At 55.0% G+C, this 13,731-nt stretch overlaps 1 protein-coding gene across 1 annotated transcript; it reads left to right on the forward strand.

Moving 5' to 3' along the window:
- The first annotated feature begins 1,607 nt into the window (after positions 1–1,607).
- Positions 1,608–12,204, forward strand: NATD1 (N-acetyltransferase domain containing 1). The gene is made up of 3 exons (XM_079320495.1): positions 1,608–1,867; positions 8,092–8,210; positions 8,895–12,204. The coding sequence occupies exons 1-3, from the start codon at positions 1,771–1,773 to the stop codon at positions 9,009–9,011; spliced, it is 333 nt and encodes a 110-aa protein (XP_079176621.1). The 5' UTR covers positions 1,608–1,770; the 3' UTR covers positions 9,012–12,204.
- Positions 12,205–13,731: the final 1,527 nt, after the last annotated feature.

Below are 13,731 nucleotides of genomic sequence, written 5' to 3' on the forward strand. Positions count from 1 at the left end.
AGCCTCTCCATGCTTTCAGGGGCTGTAGGAGAACCTTTGGTTGTGCAGGCTCTGGATCAGGGTGATCACCAAGACAGCAATAAGGAGCTGCTCACACAAGTCTGGGCAAAACCTGCTTCTCTTTCCTCCTCCCTCCTGATGCTTCCCAGACCCACTGTGTCCCGAGCATCCCTGTGTGCTGGAGGCCATCAGCCCTCCCTCACAGCTCCAGATCCAGTTATTCCCCTTCCTCCCAGCAGTGCTCAGTGGCTGCTGCAGTGTTTGCATTCCCTGCGTTCCCCTGCCCGGGTGTTTTGCTGTTTGTGTTCCCTGCACCACCACATGGTGTGGAAGCACAGGGAGCAAAGGGAGGGGTGAGGAGAAGGACATCTCCTCATCAGCACTCATGGAGAAGGAAGGGAATGAAGCCCTCTCTCCAGTTCTTTGGGCCAGGGGTGCTGCAGGGCCAGGGCTCGATGGGAGTGGGAGAAGAGCAGGAGACCCTGACAGGCAGAGCAGCAGCACCAGCCAATGGAGGAGCAGCACAGAGCAACCAAATCCAGTGAATTCCTCAGCTGATGGGCTGCAGCAGGAGCTGAAAGGATGAGTAAACAAAGGCCAAGCTACATGAGATGGTGTTTAGGTGCAGAGAAGCTGCTGGTGAACTGTTCCTGGTTCCATGTGAATTTAGGTGTTGCTGCTTTTCCTGTTGCCACCCTGTCCCACTGCACAGCCAGCACAGCCAGCTCAGCTCCTGTCACTGAGAGCTTTGGGGTTAAAATGTGCATGTGATATATGATGTGTATGTGATACATGATGGAGCACCTCTGCTATGGAGCCCCTGGGAGAGATGGGGATGTTCAGCATGGAGAAGAAGGGAGATTTTGGACAAGGGCTAGAGTGACAGGACAAGGGGGAATGGGTTCCCACTGGCAAAGGGCAAGGTTAGATGGGATATTGGGAAGAAATTCTTCCCTGGGAGGATGGTGAAGCCCTGGCACAGGTTGTCCTGGGCAGCTGTGGCTGCCTCTGGATCCTTGGAAGTGTCCAAAGCCAGGATGGACAGGGCTTGGAGCAACCTGGTCCCAGCATCACACAGGGGCTTCCACCCCACAGCTCCCCAGGGCACAGAGCCCAGGGCACGGGGAGGGCACCCAGCACAGGAACTGCTGCAGAGCAGATGGCACGACGGGGCAGCACCAGCACAGCCCAGTAACACAGGGCAGAAAACCAGTACAGAACCAGTGCGGGGCCAGTAAAGGAACAGTGCAGAACCAGTGCGGGGCCAGTAAAGGAACAGTACAAAACCAGTACAGAACCAGTGCGGGGCCAGTAAAGGAACAGTGCAGAACCAGTGTGGGGCCAGTAAAGGAACAGTACAAAACCAGTGCGGGGCCAGTAAAGGAACAGTACAGAACCAGTGTGGGGCCAGTAAAGGACCAGTACAGAACCAGTGCGGGGCCAGTAAAGGAACAGTACAGAACCAGTACGGAACCAGTACGGAACCAGTGCCGGCGGGCGCTGGTGGCGGTGCCCGCCCGCGCGGGGGCGCCGGGCGCTGGCTGCGGGCCCCACATCTGTGGCGCCGTTGCCCCTTTAAGGGCCGCGCGGCCGTACCAAAACAAAAGCGCGGCGCGGCCATTGGCTGCGAGGCGGGCACGTGCCGCACAGCTGGGGCTTCCTGCGGCCGGGGCCGCGCCGGGGCCCGACCGCGCCTCCGCTCGGCACCGACACCGGCACCGGAACCGACACCGGCACCAGAACCCGCACCCGCAGCGATCCCGGCTCGCCATGGCGCACTCGGCGCCGCTCGGCCTCCTGGAGCAGGGCTGCCCCATCCAGGTGGAGCACGACCGCAAGCGGCGGCAGTTCACCGTGCGGCTCAACGGTAAGGGAGCTCGGGACGTTACCGCTGCCCTCTGCCCGCGCTCCCCCCGCGCTGCGGGTCCCCCGTTCCCGTTCCTTCCCAGCTCTCGCTGTTTCCCCCCCGCCCCGGTCTCTCCCTCCTGCCCGTTGCTCTCCCCCTTTTTCTTCTTGTTCCTCCCCCTTTTTCCTGTTCTCACCTATTTCCCCCCGTTTCCCTGCTCCTCCCGTGCCGCTGTGTCCCGCAGCACTTTCCGCTGTACTCTCCACCCTGCCGTGTTGTGACATCCCCCTGTGCCCCGATAATCTTCAGAGCCCCCCCCAGCACCCCCGATTCCTGCTGGTGCTCCCCCCACCCCTTCCTGCACCCTAAAAATCTCCCCTCCCATGAAACCCAGGCTCTCTCGGCTCCCTCGGTGTCCCATCTGTGAGACCAGGACTGTGGAGCTCTGGTGACACAGTGACCCCCAAAAAGCTCTGTCACATATTGGGTGGAGTGAACAAAGAAAAAAAAAAAAAAGTAGATGCCACTAAAATTTGTCTGTGGTGCACTGATTCTTTCCCAGCCTTCATCTTAATGGTTAATTCCACATAAGCAACGATCCCAGCATCTCTTCCCCATCCATTTGTCATGCTGAGAACTACTCTGGGTAAAACTGCCTTGCTGCCCTGCAGAAATTGCAGGGTAGCTGCCTTTAAAATATCTATATATATATCTATATAAATAAAATGTGTAGTTCAGAAATCATAGGGAATGCAGGAGGCTTTGTCAATAAAACAACAGGAATAGTCCAGATTTTATTTTAGACTTCTCTCCCTCCCCCCCCACCCCATTTTCATTTCAACCACTAATTACAAAGTGCAGGCTGGAGGCTCAGCAGTGGTGGGGCGAGGAAGGAGGAGACGGGTGCGGAGAAAACAATTTCACCAACTGCTTATTGCAGCCTGAGATCAAACGAGGTCCCAGGTGTCGGGTCCCCACTGCCACCACCAGAGCATTGTCCCAGTCAGTGAAGGTGGTGTGTGCAGGAAATAGAGGGGACAGCCAAGGGTCAACAATTATTGGGGAAATGTAATCTTTTATCGTGGTTTTCTGGATACAAACTCCGCCAGCCACACCGTGAGTAGCGTTTGGTAGCTGAGTCGTGACTGGAGAGGGTGAACTTTGAGAGGCAGAGAATCAGCTGTGGGAGTCGTGTGTGAATCAGCACAGAACCTCCTGATGCAGGAGGGGGTCGTGGAATCACAGAGCCCCAGAATGGTTTGGGTTGGAAAGATTCTAAAGCTCATTCCAGCCTTGGGCAGGGACACCTAATGTGTGTCCAGACATGGACCAGGTTGCTCCAAGCCCTGTCCAGTCTGGCCATGGCCTCACCCAGGTGAATCCCCATGATCGAGGTTGTGTTTTTTCTGGGAGTTCAGGGAGTCTGAGCCCTTTTCTGTGAGCTCAGCACTGGCCACACAAGGTCCTGGCGTGGTGGTGTCTGTGCTGCTGCACTGACTAACATCCATGTGGAGTGGATCCATCACTCCTCCTCCTCGTTAGGCACTTGCTGGTAGCAGCCAAGCCCTGGAAGATGGTCAGGAGATAAGATCTCTGTGGGAGTGTGTGGCTGGGTGTTTGTTTCCTGCACTGCTCTTTGTCTCTCCTGCTCCTGGCACAATGAGCATCAGTGGTGTGGAATGCTCCAGGAGGTTTCCCTTGCTGTGTGCAGGGAATGACAAGAAATAGGTCAGACACAGATTTTGGCACAAAGTGACCCCTGTGTCTCTCAGAGAGCACTCTAGTCCCATGTCACTGCACTGTAGGAGAGATGAACAGCAGTTTATGGGCTCCTGTGATGTCCTAATTTCTGATAAATGTTAAGTGTGGATGATATCCTGGGAAAACATGGATGCACCAAGCATGTGGACCAAGCAGCCAGACTTTGACAGCTGGTGGTTTATGGTGGTGTGATGTTGGGTAGGAGACTTTCCATGGTGATGAATTTCTGGAAATCCCTGGAGCAGGAGGCCTGAGACAGTGAAAGCTGTGAACTGGTGTGAAAGTGTTCATTTTCAGCATCATCCTGTGTTTGCTTCTGTGCCCCTGTGTGACCTCGTGTCAGGACTTCCTCCTTGTGCACAAGGAAGATGAATTGCCCTCAATATTTTTGGGCCTTGCCTCTCTCTGCTGGTTCCTCCCCTCTCTCCCCTCATTGCTGCAGTAGCTCCCAAAACTCTGATAGGAACAGCTGCTTCCCTTGAACACGTTCCATTTTCCCTTGCATCCCAAATGAAGGAGCATTTAGAAGCTGAAAGTAAAGCTGATTATAACCAGACCTCACTGAGCCTCGTTATCCCTGGAGAGGAGGGCAGAAAGACGCCCAACTGGATTTGTAATGGGTTAGGATGTGACTAACAGCCTGAGCCAGCCAGAAACCTCCCTGTGCAGAGACTGTCTTGGAAAACATCAATTTGTCAAAGCTAAAAGCTTCCATGGGAATCATATAGGCTGGTTTTGTCAGGAATAGTTGGGCATTTATTTGGATGAGATGAAATTTTAGGTCCAAACAATAAACCCACAGGGATCTCCCACCCCAAAGCAGTCGGCTGGTTGGTCCAGCTGTTGGCACAGATGTTTTAGCAGCAGCTGCTGTGACTTCTTGATGCCCCATCACACCCTTCAGGCTCCCCAGGAGTGTGGAACAGCTCCAGTTCCTCAGGGATGCACGGGCTTCTCACACATCCCTGCTCCCATTCATCCATCTGCAGCACCCCACACTTCCCAAACCTCCCACTCCTCCCAGCTGGGTTTGGGCAGGATTTTGGCTGGAAGCTCCTGCTCATCTGGGTCTCAGGAGCTCCTTGTCCAAAAGCCCAGGCTCAGGTTTATTGGGAAAAGTGGAGCAGGTAATGCCTTGGAGCTTTCCTCCCTGATGGGGCAGATCTTTCCAGGAGAGGGGAAGGTGCTGAGTTTGCAGCAGGGACCCAGGGATCTGTCACCAGACAGGGCATCAAAGACATCCCTGCTGCTCCCGTGCCACAGGCGCCTCCAGAGAGCTCCTAAACAGGAAACTGCTCCAAAGCAGAGCCCTCTGCAGCCATTCCTGCCAGTGAGGCCCCTCCATGAGGCTGTGCTGTCTCCACTCTGGCTGTTGTGCTCTGTTGTGTTTTCTCTCCCTAGTAACGTGCCAGTAGCTCCCTGGGGAGTGAGGCCAGCCCATGGCAGGCAGCAGCTCCAGCCTGGGATGCTCCAGCCTGGGACATCTCGTTCTCTCAGTCCACCCCACACGCAGCTTTTGCTTTTTTTTTTTTTTTTTTTTTTCCCCCACTGTTTGGATCAGCAGCAGACCTGAGCTGCCTCCTGCCCCCTTCTCCTGGGAGATGGGGCTGGCATTTGTTCTCTCCCCTTGCTCTCAGGGAATGGCTTTGCAGCAGTGTCTTAAGGGAGCTGGAGCCCAGGGGCTGCTCCAAAGGCTGGGGTGCAGAAATTGGCCTTGCAGGACCTGCCCAGGTCCTGGGCACACAAAAGGATACTGTGGGCTGGGGTTGGTGCAGGGGGACAGGGACAAGGGACAGTGCTGCAGCCTCCCCTCCTGGGCAGGTACTTTGTGTGTGCCAGGAGAGGGGGTCAGTGAAGGGGGGGCTGGAGTGGGGGTCCTGTGTCTTCCCAGATGCCTGGGACTGGGACTGGGCTCTCTGCTTGTTCCCCCAGGCTCCTGAGCCACCAGCCTGGGTGTCTGGTATCAGGGCTGAGCCTGTCACTGCTCCTGGTGGAAACCCTCCATGGAGAGCAAAGTCACACCTGGTCCCTTGCCCAGCTCCCAGAAAAGCTTCCCCTTCCCTGTGCCCCCTGTGAGTGGAGGGAGGGACAGAGGGCGAGCAGGGCACCAGCTGTGCTGCCATTGCTGCCATCCTGCTCCTCTCTGGCTGTGACTCCCCTTCCTCTCTCTATGGCCTGGAGGGGTGTCAGTGACTCAAACAGCAGGGCAGGCTCCTGGGGCTCTGCTGTGCCAAGCTGTGCCTGTGCAGGCTGATGAACTCCTGTCCTGGAGCCCAGGGGGTGACATGGGCTGGAGGCTGGCAGGAGGTGTCTTATGCCTTGTTCTGGTGGGGTTTCTGCTTATGCCCCCTCTCTTTAGGGGGATTGCACCAAACTGGGGCTGGGTACTCCCAAGATGGGTCAGCACTGCTTCCAACTCCCCCAGCTTTCCTGGATCAGCCCCCCATGTCCAGGTACCACACAGCACCAGGCTTGGCTTATTCCACACCACATCCTGTGGCACAAGTGTCCTTGCTTCATGTGCTGTGTCACTGAGGTGAGCATGTGTGGATGTGGTCATGCACTTGGCTGAACTGGGATGTTTTTCTGAACTGGGCCCAGTTTCCTGCAGTTTCTGCTGTTGTAAAATCAGGCTGGTTGTAAAATCCTTTCTGTGTGTGTTCATCTGTGCCCTGGTGGCACAGCTCCTGTCCTGGCTGAGGGTTTGTGGTGCTGCTTTGGTACAGGGAATATCCAGGAAAAGCCTGTCCAGGACATGTCTGAGATCCTCCAAACACTGCATCACCTTCTGCTTTAAAATGCATTTGTGTCTGTGATGATACTTCTAAACAGATCATATATTTTTAAAGCGTATTTAAAGTAAAAAATATTTTTTGTTCTGTTGTCAGTTTAGTTTAAACTTCTCAAAGCTTCAGGCAGAGGCTATGGAAAGTTTTAGCCAGGGAGGAGAGTCGGGTGGAAGGGCTGGAACGAGTGAAAGCTGCTGTTAAAAGATCATTTTACAGCCTTTGGTGCTGCCAACTCGGCTCCTGCCACCCCTGAGAGCTGCCACCAAATGCTCTGTGAGGGTGAGGGCACCTCATGCCCCAGCCTGGGCAGGTCTCCCTCCAGGTCTGTGCTGCTGGGGAAGGGCTTCACCTGCTCCCTTGGCTTTTTTGGGTGCCTGGGTCCAAATGGAGAAGCACAGCAGTGCCCCCTCTTTTCTGTCTGGGGGAAACTCCAAGAGTTTGGTTTTTTGATGAACCAGAGCTGAGAGGGGCAGGACTGAAGCCTATAAATACTTGGGGTAATGGCAGGGAGGGAAATTATTTATGTCCACCCAAGAACAATGTTGGCACAAGAATGAGTGGGCAGAAACCAGCAGGAATAAACTTGGGCTGGAAATGTGAAGGTTTCCATCCAGTGTAGGAGAATTGAGTGTCAGCATAAAAGGAGCAGGAATAAAAGCTTGAGCTGCTTCTCTGGAAACACAAAATTCCAGTGGGCTCATTTCTAGTTTCTCTTGAATACAGGGATGAGGCAAACTGGGCTGGAGTTGTCAGCTGAAATGCAGTGAAATATTGAGCTCAGATAAAGCAGATCCTGAATGCAGGTGAATTTTGCAGCCCTTCAGCCTTAAAAAACCATTGGAGAGAAGGGAAAGTTTCCATTATTTTAATTAAACTTGTCTCTTTGATTGAGATCTTGCATTTCAGAAACTCACTTTGAAGTACAGAAACTCTCTAGAAATGAAACATTTCCTTTTGCACTGAAGGCAGAAGCTCGAGGTTCTGTGGATGAAACCAGGGGGGTGTTCTGACTCCTCTGATTTATACATGAGCTGAAACTTCTTTTTTCCTGTAACTGAGCTGCTGTGAGAAAGGTCAGGGTGTCAAAACAGGAAGCCTATGTGTGTCTACATGTAAATTTGTGTGCACAGCCCCCTTGCACACCTGTGTGCACTTTCCTGTGTGTTTGTGGCATTCACCTCCCCAGCATCTTCCCTAAAATGTGTCTAGACAATGCTGCAACACCAAACCAAGGAGTTTTATGTGCCACTACAAAAAACCCTGTGCTGGAGAAGAAATTATTTGGCTGTTACCTGGTTCAGCTTTGTTGTTATTCCCCTTCTTCTTTTTGTTCTCCCTCACCATCAACACATCTCCTCCCTCCCCACAGCTGCTTTCCTGCCCTAAACATGTTGTGCTGGCATCAGTGGTTCAGGGCTGGATCAAAAACTTGCTCCTGCTCTTCCAAGGGGCTTGGAAAGGCCAAGCAGACCTGGCTCTGCTCACATCTCAGGACATCCAGGAGTCACTGAAAGCAAAATCTCTGACCCAGCACCAGGGCCATTCCCACGGGCACGAGGGATGCTGCAGCAGTCCCAAAACTGCCCATCCTGCCGTGGGCTCTCTGGGGACATCCCAGCCCTCAATGCTCTCTCCCATCCCGTGCTCTGGGCTCCCCAGGGACACCCCAACCCTCACCCTGTCTGCCACCCTCAGGTTGCCATGACAAGGCTGTGCTGCTCTACGAGTACGTGGGGAAGCGCATCGTGGACCTGCAGCACACGGAAGTGCCGGATGCCTACCGAGGGAGAGGAATAGCCAAGCACCTGGCAAAGGTACCTCCCCAGCACCCAGGAGGGCAAGAGCTGTGGCTAAAGAGCCTGGCTGAAGCCAGGCCCCATCATGTTGGAATTGCATGTGTGCCCTGTGGGAATCCTGCTCTGATGGGAGATGGGGTGGCTGGTGGGGCAGATGGAGATTTGGGGGCGGACATTGCTGTTTCCTGTGGCAAGAGGAGCTGGGTAAATGTCAACAAATACAGCCACTCACCCAGGTTTGGCCCATTCCTCCTCTCAGCAAAAAACCCTTGTGCAGGGGCTGATGGTTCACCTCAGCTTGAGCTGGACCCTCCTCTCAAACCTTCACTGCCCTTGTGAGCCCTTTGCCTGCCTTGGGCTGTGCAGGGAGAGCTGAGGAGCCATGAGCACAACAGTGAGGGGACTGTGGGTGGTGCTTTGGGCTACAGCTGCTCCCTGGCCTTGTAAGTGGGGACAGAGGGGTGAGCTGGGTCACCTGCAGTGCAGCATCCACCAGGCTGGATGTGCTGAGGGTTAAACTGGGGATTCTGTGGTGAGGTGGTGGCTGTGCCAGGATAGCTCTGCCCTCCAGCCTCCACCTGTGTCTCACACTTGAGGGATCCCTGCTGCTTCTGGGTGAGGGGTACAGGACTCCTACAAGGCTTGAAGGGAGGGAAGGCTGGGGGTGCTGATTGTAACTCCTCTGATCTCCCCTGGTTGCAGGCAGCCCTGGACTTCGTGGTGGAGGAGGACCTGAAGGCCCACCTGACGTGCTGGTACATTCAGAAATACGTCAAGGAGAACCCGCTGCCGCAGTACCTGGAACACTTGCAGCCTTAGGCAGGCCTGCTCCCACACAGCACACCTGTCCCTGACTGTCCAACGCGGCCTTCGCTTCTCTGCAGTCTCAGGAAACCCTTCCCACACTCACAATCCCCGGTTTGTTCAGCGTGTCCATGCGGTGCGTGAGTGTGGGCACGACCTCCTCGTGTCTGCCCACGTGTGAGCATGGCTGCAGCCCCAGGGCCAGGCTGGCTCTGGGCATACATGGTGCCCCCAGTGCTTTTCCCGAGCCAGGGGATAGAAGAGGGTGATTTTTCCACCAAACTCCATCACAAGGCCAGGGGATGACCTGTTCTGCACCTCATCCTCTCCCCTTCGCTTGGCGACAGCTCTGAACTTGTTGGGGGATGTTGGTTAGGGGTGGTCATGGGCTACCAGCCCCCCTTTCCTCCTGGCAGCTGGGGAGATGCTGTGGATTAAGCTTTGTGGAACAGAGGGAGGTGCTGGAGGAGACCCAGCCCTGTGTCAGGTTCATCCCCTGCAGCACCTGTTGGGCACCAAGCCGTGTCCAAGCCCACCTGCAATACATACAAGAACATGTGGACTGTGGTGGCACCTCGAGGGCTTTGCTGCACTGGCTGTGGAGACACTGGGATGGTGACACCTTCGAGCCTAGAGACAAAAGCTGTGTGTGACTTGGACTGCAGAGACTGTGGCAGAGTCTGTGCAGAGGAAGAAACGTGGCAGAGTCGCAGCTGCTGCTGCCTGGAGGTGCCAGCTCCTGTACACAACCCTGAAGTGGCATCCCACAGGGTCATGGACTGTTATTCCTGTCTCCCTGCCCTTGGTGTGGACACAGCCTGCTCAGGAGAAGAGACCAGCCCCAGAGCCAGCCCTGGCCTAAGCAATGAGGGACATCCCAGGGCACCAGGGTGGTTTCCTGCATCTGAAGAGGAAGGCTCTCCCCATCTCCCTCTTCTCCATCTCTACATCCCTGTCAGTGCCCCAGATCAGTCTCCTCATGACATTCTGAGAGCAGCAGGGTGAGGCCTCCAGGACCTGCTCCTGGCCCATCTCCAGGGCTCAGTGCTGGAGGCACCTGCATCCATGTGGATTCCCATGGCTTCCCCTTACAGCCTTTGGAAAGAAGCCCTGGCTCATGGCATTACCTGTCTGCTCAGCAGCCTCCTCACAGCTCCAAGCTCAGGGCACTGGCAGCATTGTGGGGACCTCGGCCAGCAGCAGGAACAGCCTCATTTTGTGCTCTTACCTCTGTGGATGATGATCCTGTAGCACAGGCCAGCACTGCCACACCCAGATGTAGAGGTAACACCATGATGGCAGGGCACTGCCAGGTTCCAGTGTGCTGCCTGGGTTTTCCAGGGCCTGAGCTACACCTCAGAGCATCTCACTCTGAGCTTTCAGGATTTTGCAGTGTCCCAGGGCAGGGCAGTGGTGAGGGAGATGTTTTCAACACATCCAGCCCTGAGCAGCCACTGGGGGCTGCAGCCAGGCAGGAGATGGAGAGCCTCTCACCTGGAGACCAAATCCAGACCTTGCTTAGCTGAGCAGGGACTAAAGTTTACAATCTGTGCCACGGAGTGACTGAAGCCCCAGGTGAGAGGCAGCTCAGCCCTTTCCCAGAGCCCAGCACAAAGCCCATGGCAGCAAAGGCAAAAACTCTACAATCTTCTCTCCCAGTTGGGGTGGCCAGAGATGGAGACCCTGTGCCAGGATTTCAGCCTGAGCTGTCCCTGGTCACCAGCTCGAGGTGAACCCTTGCTGCCTGCCCATGCTTTTGGGCTGCACATCACCAGCATAGAGCAGCCCTCTCAGGCTTCCAAACCTCCCAAACTCCATCCCTGCCCTGCACATTGCAGGCTGTGAGAACCCTGCCCATGCCCACCACCTGTGCCAGGGGGCAGAGCCATCTCTGCCTTGTGCTGCTCAGGAAAGGCATCGAGCTCAGCCCTGCCTCTGCTTCATTTTTGCCCTCCTGCTGCTTATGTCACCCAGGCTGTGACCTTTGGGGTGGCTTTGAGGGACTGGGAAAGGGTGGCAAGTAACAAACTAAAGGGGCTCAAGAAGAAATGTGGGCTGCTAATGTTCCTTCTTTAACATGCAAAACACACTTCAGCACATAGTTACAGGAGCAAGGCTGGCTCTGGTAGTGCTGTGATTGACTGAACCATCCCTTCTCTTGATTCCAAGGTGAAGCTGAACTGTTTCCTCCCCTGGAAGCCAAGATAAAACACTTGTATCTTTGCCACAGCAGGGCTTGGTGCTCGGGAGCAATGTTTGAGCCCAGTGCTGTGAGCCTCTGTCCTGGTTTTGTGTTCATTTCCACTGTGTGCAGTCTCCAGCAGCTCCCAGTTGTGCCAGCTCGCTGGAGGGTGTGCTGTGCTCAGTCTGGGCAGTGTCCCAGTGTCCAGCCTGGCTCTGGAGCCCCTCGTGCTGCTCTGGCAGGACCCTCGTGCTTCCCGGCGCTGGATCACCCGCAGCGGTCGCTGCCTTAAATCAGGCACAGCACTCGGTTCTGCTGCTGCTTCCCTTCGAGGTGCTACGACCCCCCCCGGCGTCTGAGCTGACAGAGACGTGTGCCAGTGTCTGTGCCAACCATTCCTGTGCTGTGCCCACGCTCTGTCCCAGCCTCCCCTCCTCGATGCCAGTGAATAGCAATACCCGCAGGTCACCAGCGATGCCGCAGCCACGGTGCTCTTGTGACCCTGCACGGCTGAGTGGGACCTGGCTCGGGGTCACTCGGTGCTGGGCAGCCCTTCCCTGCCTCCCCACCAGCTGCCTTTTCCCAGCTGGTCTCTGCAGAAAGGAGATTTGAGTCCTGTGCTGCCCCTTGGTGCTGATTAAGCCTGGAGGAGTTTGGGATCTTGGACTCTCCACGGCCAACAGGAGTGTGGAAGTGGTTTGGTTGAATACTGAGCTCCCCAAACCCATTTGAACTACAGACCTTTGGTGGGTGGGGGATGCAGGTGGCTGTCAAACCTGCTTCCACAGCCCCCAACTTGAAACACCCCTTCCCTCATCCACTCTCCAGCGTTGTCTTCCTCTGTCCAAGGTTTCCGTTCTGTTGGATTCGGTGGTTACAATGTGCCTTTCCTTCTCAGGACCTGTTACAAACAACCTTTCTGCTCTTGTTTATGTTTAACATTTATCTTGATCCCTCCCTCTGTCATACTATAAAACATGAACATAATGCATGGAATACAATACAATAAAAGTGTGGCTTAACTGAGCTGCAGTGGCTGTGCTGCACTGGGGGGACCACATGCTCCTGTTGCAAATGGACAGTAGGTAAGAGGTGAAATTACTGTGTTTTATTTGAGGGCACAGGGCTGGCTGACCTCATGATGACTGTGCAGAGCTCAGGGTGAGCGGGATCACAACTGGTTCCTCTCCTTTGCCAGCTGATCCAGCCCTGCTTACCTTCATCATTGGGATTTCAGGCCGGTCTTTGGGGGTTGTCTTGCAAATGAGCAGATACTCAGTGTTTATATTCACTGTTTTAAGATAAAAATATTTAAATATCCAACTGTTGTGCTTATCCAGAGCAAGGTGGGCAGGCAGCTGACTCAGAGGAACACAAGGCACTTCCCTGCTGGAGCCAGCACTCCTCAGAGCTGAGAGCACAGCACAGCACTCAGGATCATAGCAGGGCATTTGTGTCACTTCCCAATGCTGTGTGAAGGCTACAGAGGCTGAGGCCAGAGTTTGGATAACTCAGATTGCCGGGAAGGTTGGTGTGGAGAACAGCTATGATTTGATCCAGTGTGACAAGAAGCCCCTGGGCTGCAGCAGGAGCGTGGGGTTTGCTGCTCCCGAGGGACAGCACGGGCGGTTGGGATCTGTAGCTGGGCTGTTGCTGGTAACACACTCTGTTTACATTCCACATTCCAGACAGTCCATGCTCTGGCCTGTCCCAGCACTGCTGCACGTTCTGCCGGGCTGGGCAGGCTTCCCAAACACCTCCTTGTTCCTGTGAATGCAGCCTTTACCTCCCCCGAAACAGCTGCCCCCCAAAATCCAGCTGGGAGAGCAGTGGTGTGGGAGGGCCCCGTAGGCTGGAAGAGCAGCCTCGGGATGCCTGGGAAGGTGGAGGCAGCCAGGGGTTTGTTCTCTTCAGTCACATTACATCACTTGGGAATAATGTTGTCAAAAAGAGGGTTTGTCTGCGAACGGGAGGTGCAGAGCCAGCTCTTTCTCCTGATATGTGCTGTCAGGCTGGAGGAGGGTTCCAAGAAAGGAGGGGGTTGCAGGGAGCTGGTGTTTGATAAAGGAAAACTTAAAATTCCTGAGAAAAAGGCTCCTCGTCTGGGAGGATCCGGCCGGGAGCAGGAGGGAGCCCTGCAGAGGCTCAAGCACCCTGGAGAAAACCATCCAAGCACCCCAGCACAGTTCGCCCACAAAACCTTCTGATGGCTCTGGCACTAGCAAACGTACATTGCATTTCTATAGGAGCGTCAATATAAGCTTTATATTTGCTTGATACGTGATTCCTACGTGATTCTGTGATTTATTCCTCCTCAGAGATTCAACAGGGGAGCCTCCCCATTCACCGCCCCTCTTTCGAAATTGTTTAAGGGGGCGAAATTCACCACAAAACCGCCCAGCCTTGCCTCCCAGGGAGGTGCTCCCCCCTGAGGGAAGGAGCCTCCTAGGTTTTTTTTTTTTTTATCAGGAACAGGAGGCGATGCTGAAGCTGCCCAGCGGTTCCCACCCTGATGCAGCCGCATCTCTTCATGGCGGGGCCGCGGGGCAGGCC

This window comes from Erithacus rubecula (genome assembly GCF_903797595.1).
Source record: "Erithacus rubecula genome assembly, chromosome: 17".
NCBI classification, from domain to species: domain Eukaryota; kingdom Metazoa; phylum Chordata; class Aves; order Passeriformes; family Muscicapidae; genus Erithacus; species Erithacus rubecula.

Coding starts and splice junctions, on each gene's coding strand:
- NATD1 (XM_079320495.1), top strand. CDS start 1,771: ATGGCGCACTCGGCGCCGCTCGGCCTCCTGGAGCAGGGCTGCCCCATC. Junction 1,868..8,091: donor GTTCACCGTGCGGCTCAACG/GTAAGGGAGCTC, acceptor TGCCACCCTCAG/GTTGCCATGACAAGGCTGTG. Junction 8,211..8,894: donor TAGCCAAGCACCTGGCAAAG/GTACCTCCCCAG, acceptor CCCTGGTTGCAG/GCAGCCCTGGACTTCGTGGT.